The sequence below is a fragment of the Brachypodium distachyon genome, chromosome 5 (assembly GCF_000005505.3).
Source record: "Brachypodium distachyon strain Bd21 chromosome 5, Brachypodium_distachyon_v3.0, whole genome shotgun sequence".
Lineage (NCBI taxonomy): Eukaryota > Viridiplantae > Streptophyta > Magnoliopsida > Poales > Poaceae > Brachypodium > Brachypodium distachyon.
The window spans coordinates 13994481-14004909 of record NC_016135.3 but is presented as its reverse complement, the minus strand read 5'-3'; the positions used below and the strand labels follow the sequence as shown (position 1 = coordinate 14004909).

The 10429-nt window shown below is 44.7% G+C and overlaps 1 protein-coding gene and 1 non-coding gene across 3 annotated transcripts; both read left to right on the top strand.

The window, feature by feature from the left end:
- The first annotated feature begins 3584 nt into the window (after positions 1-3584).
- Positions 3585-5735, top strand: LOC100838434 (glutathione S-transferase TCHQD). 2 transcript variants are annotated; one of them, XM_010241627.3, is made up of 3 exons: positions 3585-3873; positions 4589-4799; positions 4895-5735. In XM_010241627.3, exons 2-3 carry the CDS (start codon positions 4591-4593, stop codon positions 5481-5483), a joined length of 798 nt encoding a protein of 265 aa, XP_010239929.1. In that variant the 5' UTR covers positions 3585-3873; positions 4589-4590; the 3' UTR covers positions 5484-5735. The 2 variants fall into 2 exon arrangements, with proteins under 2 accessions (XP_010239929.1, XP_003579787.1); XM_003579739.4 differs by having other exon boundaries at positions 3587-3877.
- Positions 5736-6472: 737 nt separating this feature from the next.
- On the top strand, positions 6473-6668 carry MIR2118A (microRNA MIR2118a). The gene has a single exon (NR_127123.1). It is a non-coding gene; the product is annotated as a microRNA MIR2118a (primary transcript).
- The last annotated feature ends 3761 nt before the right edge of the window (positions 6669-10429 follow it).

Below are 10429 nucleotides of genomic sequence, written 5' to 3'. Positions count from 1 at the left end.
TGAAGACTGAATAAGGTGAAAAGGACTGCAGAGTGCAGACCCGACGAAGCAGTAACGAAACGTACCCGTGATCATATTTATCAGCGTCAAGCTGCAGTTTGCTTAGCTAGGCCGGGCAGGGAGCTAAAACCCCTCGCTATCAGGCCTATCAGTGCATCCATGCTCTTAGCTTAAACCCTCGCTGTCGCCATTCCGGGCAGCCTTGCAGGACGCCGCAACGCCGGTACCCCTATATTACGGCGTTCACGAAACAACAACCCCCTTAAACACGAATCGGCGGCAAAAATCGTTCAAGTCTCTTCCCCTCTCCTGACCACAATTAAATGCCGGAACATGTCGACCGATCGCGAGTTTAAAAACAACATCGTGTGCTATATGTGGCCCACGGGCAGGTGGCAGCTATCTACGCCTCCGCGTGGGGGGCGTGTCGCGCATGCTATGCGTATCGTTCGAGTCCGCTTTCGGTGGGTGGTTGGTGGGTAGGTGGGGGTTCAGTTTCAGCTCGTATCGGACCGGATCCTGACCCCCGTCCGAGAGATCGAGAGACCCACACACCCGCCGACCGGCGTGCACGAGAGCACGAATGCGTGACCTCGCGGCGCGACGTGCGGATCCGGCCGCCTACGTATATACCTACCTTCTCGTTCTCGAATCTCGATAGGTGGACAAAAATCCTCGTTGCCGTGTAAAGAATCGTCCACTGTTCCGGCCTTCCAGGGAAAGAAATAGTGGCAGCAAGTGGCTAGCTAAGAGGATGACATAGATCGATCATAGGACGGTCGAATTCCATCGTCCTGTCTACAGTAGCACTATCTCGAAACATCCACCGCGGCATCAGAAAGACGGGCAGGCAAGGCAAGGGTGCGTTCGTACTAGATGGCAGGATGGAGACGATCGATGATCGAGTTGATACGGGACTTGTCTTCTCCAATGAATAGCAGGAGTGGTAGGAGCGTAGCTGTCCCGGTCGAAGAGAAGCCGTCCGTGGCGGCGACAGACGTGGTATGGTCCATGATGACCACACGCATCCAAGATGACAAGAACAATGGCTGGGGTCACGGGAAAATGGAACCAACACTCCGAGGTGGATTGTACGGGTCAGTGGAACTCCAGTGATTGTAGATGGCAGCTCGAGGTGGAGGCAAGGATACGATCGGCGGGACTTATAATCAACATAAGGAAAATATATCCCCGCAAAAAGAAAAAACATAAGGAAAATATATTGGAGGACGCGATCATGCAGCGCAAGGCTGGCTAGGGAGCACACTTGACAAAGAGATTGGACGAGACAAACGACCATCGCGGAGTTGGACAAGGGAATTTTGGGGCTGATGATTCCTGAAATTGATTATGAGCTTTCGTTCCCCACGCCATGTTGCACCTGAGGGTGAATGAATCAAACAATAGAGAGGTGATGGAGGAGATCAACAAAGGGTGGCCGCTAGGGACATCGACGAAGGCAGGAAGCTTCCGCAAACCAAGAGAAGCAACAACTACTGTTGCAACCAATTGTCGATTCATCCCGGATAGACTTGTTCAAATATACTACTTCCGTTACATAATTTTTGTCTCAAACTTGCTTCAAAATGAATGTATCTGTTCCTAAAAAGTGTCTAGATACATGTGATATTTTGACAAGAATTATGTAACGGAGAGAGTACTGTAGAGTCAAGCCGGTCAAGGTTTTTTTTTTTTGAGGGAAAAGTTTTTTTTTTTTGACCGTAGGAGTCAACCCGGTCAAGTTTGTATTGTGCATGTGAGATCAGATTATGTGTCGTGATGGTTCAAAAAGTTGTACATGACGATGTCCAGTGGAACCATATTGAATAGCCAAGTCCCAGACGAGATCATCGTGGGACACCAGCCTCTCCAACTTGGACGCCACTTTCGTGGTCACCTCTCCCGGATCCTCTCGCGTGAGAAAAACCCGAGTAGAATCGAATGCCTCGTGAATCAAAAGACAGCGTCATCCATATGCGGAGAAGGCCTGCCACTTGATGGAAGAGCAGATACACGTAGCATGCAACCTGTCTTGGACGCGTGCTCGAAATGGACGGTCCCGCTCCCGCCGGGCGACCGGCCGGCCAGGCCAGCTAGGCGCCAATGGCTCGTGCCAGTTGAGTCGCCGCCAAGTCCACCTGGGATGGTCGGCAAAAGAAAAACCCGAGTTGGATGCGACGGAAAGGGAACACAGCGTGCGGTAACCGTCACGTTGTTGTTGACGCTGACCCTTCCCACGTCACCACGCCCACGCGCAAAACACTGGGCTCACACAGCGATGCACTCCGATATATGCTATGCTCTGGCTTGTTGCGGGCCTTGCGGCCAGTAGAAAAAAACAATCCGTTGTCAAATACTTCGTCCGTTTCGTACTTCTTGTCTCAAATTTGCACAAAATGAATGTATCTATTTCTAAAAAAATGTTTAGATAAATGTAATATTTCGATACAAATTATGAAACAGAGAGAGTATTTGGTAAAATGAGGCGTTTCGTTTTGTGATTCTGAGTTAGCGTTTCGTTTGTCACCAAAAGAGAGGCAGACAGTACCAAAATCCTGTGATTATTATGAAAATTTATTTCCAAAACAAGTGTGATGCCATGAGCGAAATCTGGTCTGTCTTTTTTGGGCCAATAAATATATTTTTCCAAGATTATATTGATTGCGTCATTGTGTTAATTATGAACCACTATTGACTGATATTTAATTGTAACCTAACTTTTAAAGGTAAATTTGAGAGGAATTTTAGCATTTGAAAGACAAATAAACAATGCCTAAGCATTTGAAAGGCAAGATAAACAATGCCTACGCATTGTCCATGAATATATTCAACACTACTCCTTCCATTCCGGTATAAGGGGCCCCAACGCATTCCTAGATTGACGATCTAACTAATGTAACATGATTATTATATCATAAAAATATATCATTAGAAAATAGAACATTTAAAATTTCTAACCATATAAGTTTTGTGATATAAAACTCATGTTGCATTAGTTAGATCTTCAACCTATGAATGCGTGGGGCCCCCATATACCGGAACGGAGGGATTACTAATGAGTGAGCAAGCTGTGGATGTTGGGACGACGACTCAAGACGGTAGATAAGGCATGTACAATCTACGTGGGACACGACAAAATAGTTGGAACAACGCCTCCGAGAGTTGGTGGCTAGTAGTGGCTCGAGCGTTGTTGGTTTCGCTCGTTGTGCTGTCGTCAGATGTGAAGTTTGTATTGGCGAGCTTGTTCTTTTACCATTGTCTTTATAAAGTGATCAACGATGAGTTCTTCAATCTAGTTTTTCTTTTTAAGAGGGATCGATCATTCATTTCTCTCCTGCAAAAATCAAGAACACAATATCTATTTTATATTCTCGAAGAAAGTTTTCAACAAAGATTCACCATACAATGCGTGCAAAAAAAATGTACTTTGAGGAAATGCAGTTGGTAGTCATGACTCAGGAACTAGCCCACTGCCCACGGACCACGGTTTTCTCTTCCGAGGTATAAGACCGTAAGACGGCATTCGCTACCTCGCGGGGGTTAAACCCGGGGTGCACGCAGCAAGGGTTTTTGAGTACGAGTAATTTGGAGAGGCCCTCCGCCCCTCTGGTCGGCGAGAGCGTGTCCAACTGACCGAGCAAAAGAGGCGAATCAGAGAGAAAGTTGTGAGGACAGCCAAGAATAACTTTGTTTCACTACAGTTCAAGCAGTTCCAGTGAGGACGAATCGAGAGAACACGCCGCCCCTACTTCTCCAACCGAACCCGCGCCGTCCCCTCGCCCGCTCGCCCGAGAAGAATCTCTCCTGAAGCCTCTCCCGTCTCCCCCCTTCCTCGACGTCGCCTCCTTCTGCGGCTTCTCGCCGGCGTCGGAAGTAGGTACAGTTCTTCGCCTCCCGTTTGTGCGTTTTGTGTGTGCTGTCCGTTTGGATATGTCATATGTGCGAGACCAGCCGCCTGGGTGCGTGCGTGCGTTGTTTCTGAGTGGATCAGTGGAACCGACTGGAGTGGGGATCAGGTTTGGTTGTGTATCACCGCTGTTCTGCAATTTTTGGACGAAAGGCGAGACTGAATTCATAATTTCTCAATGAGTACAGAATCTCTGAAGAAATTTATTTCCCCCTTTTTAAAAGCCCCTGTAAGGGTTTCTGATCCCGAATTCATGATCCTGGAAAGTAGAAGGTCATGCCACTTTACGTTGGAAGGCATCGTCTCCTCATAACATTTAATCCAAAACGGAATCGGTGATTTTCCTTTTCGCTGGGAGTTTGTACTGAGATGCAGATACTCTCATCAGGCATTGTGGTGTCCTTAATAAAGAACTAAACAGTAGTACAAGATATCTACAAATGCACTGCTCAATCGTTGTTCTCAGACTATAACATTGTGCGTCTTTATACCGTGTGTCTGTCTTAGCTTTTGCTATGTAACTATCAGAAATGCGTGTACTGCGCAATTTCCATGGAGATCAACCAGTCCCCTTCCATCTGCCCTCTTAATGGCATTTTTTATGTTTTTTTCATCATGCTCCATTGATACTGCAAGACTGATAAGGGGTACTAATCACATTGTTCATTGCTGCTAATGCAGTAATGCAGCTATATCACCATCCCTATTCGCTGGACAGTCAGAAAGTACGGATAGCACTGGAAGAGAAGGGTATTGACTATACCTCGTATCATGTCAATCCACTAACTGGGAAAAACATGAATGTGGCCTTCTTCCGCATGAATCCTTCAGCGAAGCTCCCTGTCTTCCAAAATGGCGCTCATGTCATTTTCCGTGCCATCGATATCATTCAGTACGTTCTTCACTTTGGCAGTGCCTGAAACTTAGACACATTCAGTACTGCTGATCAAGCAGTAATGTTCATTTATCTGCTCTATATTTTCGTAGGTACATAGACAGACTTGCTGTGCATTTAAGTGGTGAAATCACACCTGTAAATACTGAAGTTCACAAATGGATGCAGAAAGTTGATAGTTGGAATCCTAAGATGTTCACACTCACTCACACTCCGGTTAAGTATCGCGCATTTGTCTCCAAGTTCAAACGGCGGGTGCTAATTGCTCGGATGGCTGAAGCTCCAGACTTGGCCAGCATGTACCATGTCAAGCTCCGTGAGGCTTATGAGACTGAAGACAGACTGAAGGACCCTGACATTATGAAGCAAAGCGAGGAAGATCTCAGCAAACTCCTCGATGATGTTGAGGCGCAGCTAAACAAGACCAAATATCTCGCTGGTGATGAATTCTCAACGGCTGATGCGATGTTCATTCCCATTCTTGCACGCATAATCCTTCTTGATCTACATGAGGAATACATCAGCTGCAGGCCCAGGGTACTCGAGTACCACACGTTGGTGAAGCAGAGGCCGAGCTACAAGGTTGTAATTGGAAAGTACTTCAACGGGTGGAAGAAGTACCGAACTCTCTTCAGGACCTCGTTTTTCCTTTGTGTCCGAACCCTGTTCCGGAAATACTAGGTGGTTCAGTGTGTTCCATAGCTGCATGCTGAACGGATGTGTACAGTGAGTTTAGGCTGAATATATGATCAGTATACCTTCATGTGTCCCTAAAAAAAGAAAGAAGTATACCTTCATTGTGTTTTCTCTAAGAGATTGTGGCTAGTGGTTCCTGATTTGTTGTCCTTAAGTCCTTATATTTATCAACCTACAGAAACTGGATCTTGGATTGCTTACAGAATAACAAGCCTATATATACATTGTTTTTGTTGATATGGGATCTCTCTATTCATGGACTAATCTCAGTCTAGTATCTGTTCCAGTGCAGTTCATTCCGAAGTATCTTGTGTACCAATTGCCACTGCCATGTTCTTATTTTAGCTTTATATGTACTTTGTGCAGATTTTCTTAGAGGGCTTTAATTTTCTGGTTTAAATTAACTCATATCTTCTGATTGCTCTCGAGTAGCATCAACATAATTTTTCAACTCTATAGATGCACAGGTTAATACTCACATATATACCAGCTTTCTGGATATTTTTTAGCAGAATATCTCCATGATGCATGTGCTCTACATTAGCAGCACGGGACAATATGACAGAGCCCGGCGATTACATGGCCCCATTCTCATTGACTACACTTATGCACCCCTGCACAGGAGTCTTTATTGCTTACTCCCCTAAGGTTCTCTACACCGTCTATTTATACCTCAAAGCTGAACCACATAGTCCAGCAATTCTTGCTGTTTTAGAGTTCTTTTTTCAAGATTTTGTAGGCTCGGAGAGTAAGCCAGGAAGTGGAAGAAAGAGAGAGCCTAAGAGCACTGGGAATGGGAACATGGAGGAAAGCCTTACTCGTCTGTTTTCACCTCGAGTGTTGGAGGTGCAAATATTCAGTTTGGTGTTTTCCTGATGCCTCCCATTCCTATGGTTCTTGAGCACTCCTTCCTCTTCCTTTTGGCCTGCGAAATGGCTTAACGAAGAAATTGTAGGTATTTGTGCATACTTTTAGACAATGTGAGGCAGGTCGGGAAGAGGAAGAGAAGAGGGCCTTAGAGCAGTGGGAGTGGGAACATGGAGGAAAGCCTGACTTGCTTTGTTTTCACCTCAAGTGTTGGAGGTGAGAACTTGGTTTGGTGCTTTCCGATGCCTCCCATTCCTATTGTTCTCGAGCACTCGTTCCTCTTCCCTTTTGGCTCGCTCAGTTGCTTTAGTATATAAACTAAATATAAGTGTACACATATTCGATCTGAGATCTTGAAAGCAAGGTAGGAAGAGGAAGAAAGAGAGGGCCTAAGAGCAGTGGGAATGAGAACTTGGAGGAAATCCTAACTTATTTCTTTTCACCTCCTGTGTTGGAGGTGGAAATTTGGTTTGGTGTTTCCCGGTGCCTCTCATTCCTATCATTATTAAGCACTCCTTCCTCTTCCTTCTGGCTTGCTAATTTTCTTTAGCGAGAAATCAAAGATATTATGTGCATATATTCAGAAGATATGAGACGTCGAACGCTAGATAGGAAGAGGAAGAAAAGAGGGCCTAAGAGCGGTGGGCATGGGAACATGATGGAAGGCGAAGCTCTTGGTTCCTCATCTAACATTGGAGGAGACCTTGGTTCGAGTTTTCCGATGCCTCCCATGCCTATTGTTCTTTGGTGCTCCTTCCTCTTCCTTGCGGCTTGCACAACATAAAAGGAATGTTCCAGTTCTCCATAGTCCATACACCCACTTCATGGTTGGATACTTGGATTGCTGCGTTCTGTGCCTGTTTCTTTTGCATGATTTATCTATGTACAATCTAAGATGAAAGCTTAACTGGCCAACTAGTTTCTATTTTATAATTTACCATTGTAGTCTCTTTCTAAGATTCTACTAGCACATTGACACTAATGTTTAGCTTCAGATTATTCTGCACAGAAACCCATATCATGCCAAGAAATTTGACTGAACTCGTGAAGTATTTGTATATACATATCTGATATCTCTCTGTCAGAAGGGATAGTTTATGAAGTAAAAAACAAGCACATATGCTAAACTTAGCAAGATGAGGCACAATAGAATTGTACAGATTCATCATACTAGTTCTTTTACACTGAACCATGCTGGAGTCAGAAATCAGATCAATAACACACTACTGGTGACTGACGTAGCCAAGACCCAAGAGTACGCTAGGAGCAGAAATCAGAGAGAGAAATGTGGTAATTAGCATATCTGGCATGAACAACGTTGCAGAGAGATAATCCAGCATCCACCCTGTAAGATAATCTGTTCCTGGTGAGACCGCACATGTGCATATATAACAACCTGATGGACAAATATGCAGATTAGCAAGAAACGAGCATGGAATCCCCAATATGTATCTTCAGCTTCAGAAAATCTGACCTCCAACGCAATGGATGCATGTGATTATAAAATGGTGGTAGCAATAAGGATATTGGTCAAGACTTGTTTGGAACGACTAAGAACTATCTGGCATCTGTATGTAAAGCATCCATTCTTGTTTGGAACGACTAAGAACAACCTTGTTTTTACTCTGTTTTTTTGCCTGTATACTTTCATGAATAAACTTACCTGTCATAATTGTCGTTGGCTCCTTGGGGTCGCCGTCTTGGAGCTGTGGTTTCCGTGCAGGTCGTTGAGGTTGTTGGGCAGAGGGTTCCGGCCTTCCTTGGCTTCCTTCTTCAGGCGTCGTTGATCCTTTTCATGCGTTGTTCTGAGATTCGTGTTCTTGGCTTAGTCTCGGCTATCGATGCCTTTCGGCGGCGTGAATGGCCAGCATCTCTGCGGCATGCTCGGGGCGTCCTGCGACAAGGTTGGCGGTCAAGGTTCGTACGCGGTGTCGGGTCTCGGCTTCCTTATGCCCTTCGACGTATGTCTCGGCAGATGGAAGCCCTTCGACGGCGACGGCGGCACTCGTTGATCTATTTCGCTCCGGTGGTCGCGGTGATGGCTGCTAAATAGGGTGGTGATGCTTGTGCTCTTCGCAAGGTCTTGGTGTTGAGTTGCCCTTCGATGATGTCGTGGCACTCCTCTCACGATGTGTGTGTTTTCTTGTGGCGATTTCTGTTGGTTGTGTAAGCCATTTCGAGTTGCTCCTTGTATTTTTATTTGTGGTACAATCTTTGTACTTTTTTCCTATCTTAATTAATGAAAGCATTTCGTCAAAAAAAAAAGTCAGCTGATCGTGTTCTTACAGTGTCTAGGAATAAACCTCGTGGCTTCCTTTTGTTCCCATTCGGTCTCAAATTTATAAATTTAATGTTGAAGGAACTGTTGGCACTAGCTATGTGATACGGAGTATATTTCTTCAGGAACTTTTGAATTTTTTAAAACGAAAGGAGGTAGCTCTCTCGAGCTCAGGAGCAAAACCACATGCACCATAAGATCACTTTCTAGGTTCCTTACATGTGCACTAGGTTAATTCAACGGCCCCACTGTCATAAATGCTATGCATCTTGGTGAGCTATTGTTCACCACACTCGGTACAAGAAAGGTTACAGTACTATATATGTGCCATGGAGTTACGAAGGAAATACGAATTGTTCAACAGTTAACTCTTCTTGGTAGGAACGTTGTGTAGCTGTAGGCTTAGAGAGTGAGCTGGGAAGGGGAAGAAAGAAAGATCCTAAGACTGGTAGGAGTTGGAACATCAAGGAACGCGCTTCAAGGAAATCCCCTCTAGCAATGGAGGTTGATATTCGGCTTGGCGTTTTCCTGATGTCTCCTATTCCTATGATTCTTAGGTGCTCCTTCCTCTTCCTTTTGCTTGCACATATGGGCTTTATTGTTCACAACATTTGGATACAACAAAGGTCATGCATGTACCTTAGAGTTATATAGGAAGTGTTCAATGGTTATTTGTAGTTGTTGGCATCAAGGTCACCTGGGAAGAGGACGAAAGAGAGGTTCGAAGAACGCTAGGAATGACAACATGAAGGAAGGCAATCTCTATTTTCGGCTTTGTGATCAGATACGAAAATTGATGTCTTCCTGATGCCTCTCATTCCTACTGTTCTTAGGTTCTCCTTCCTCTTCCTTTGGCTTGCAAGATTACGTTGGTAGAGAAACAAAACATACCATCATCCAGATCCAAGAATATGTTTTGTTAAACAGGAATCAAATCAGAGCGACAAAACATATTCTTAGATCTGGATACATGGTTCGTTTTTCCCTGAAAAAAGAATATGTTTTGTTGTTTCTTTTTTGAGATCCTACTTGTAGTTGTGACACAAATTCACCTGTTGAAATGTTCTGCAGAAGAATCCATAATTCCATAGCACAACAAGATAGTTGTCAGATAGGAATAGGATACATTAAGATGCATGAAACTAATACACATTCTAATTCTGAAATTGCAGAGGCTGAAAAGTTATCCTCCTTTTCATTTCTAACAATAAAAGGCGCGCCGATAACGAATATTCATAATGGCTCCCGAGACCCAGTGCTCCTGATATCCTTTCCTTCTATTTTCCTATCCGATGGATATCCTGGACCGGTCCATTTTAGTACATTCCCACGTATGTACGTACAGCCCGCTATTTCCGCAAGCCCATCGAGATTGCTGCCCCCTTTTTGGTCCTTCTCCGGCCTTATCAAACCTGGGCCGGCTCAGGATTGTACGATGGATCCTATTTTTGTTCTTCTTTTTTTAGCTTATTGCAAGTCCTCTGTGTTCATTTCAAACTGGTACGTTACCCTTTCCTGTTCCGGCCCAATTTGTTTGGTAAGTTTACTGTTCCGTCCGGCCCAGTTTTGCTTTATTTTTAATAGGATTTTTTTGGACACGGATGTTTGAAACCTGGGCCGGCTCATGTTTCGCAAGTCCCCGGTTATCATTTCGAACTGGTACGCTACCCTTTCCTGTTCCGGACCAGTTTACTGTTCCGTTCGGCCAAGGTTTGGTTTATTTTTAATAGGTTGTTTTTATTTTGTCTCGCCGGCCCATGTTGCCAGACATCATCATATTGGATCC

Coding starts and splice junctions, on each gene's coding strand:
- LOC100838434 (XM_010241627.3), top strand. CDS start 4,591: ATGCAGCTATATCACCATCCCTATTCGCTGGACAGTCAGAAAGTACGG. Junction 4,800..4,894: donor CGTGCCATCGATATCATTCA/GTACGTTCTTCA, acceptor ATATTTTCGTAG/GTACATAGACAGACTTGCTG.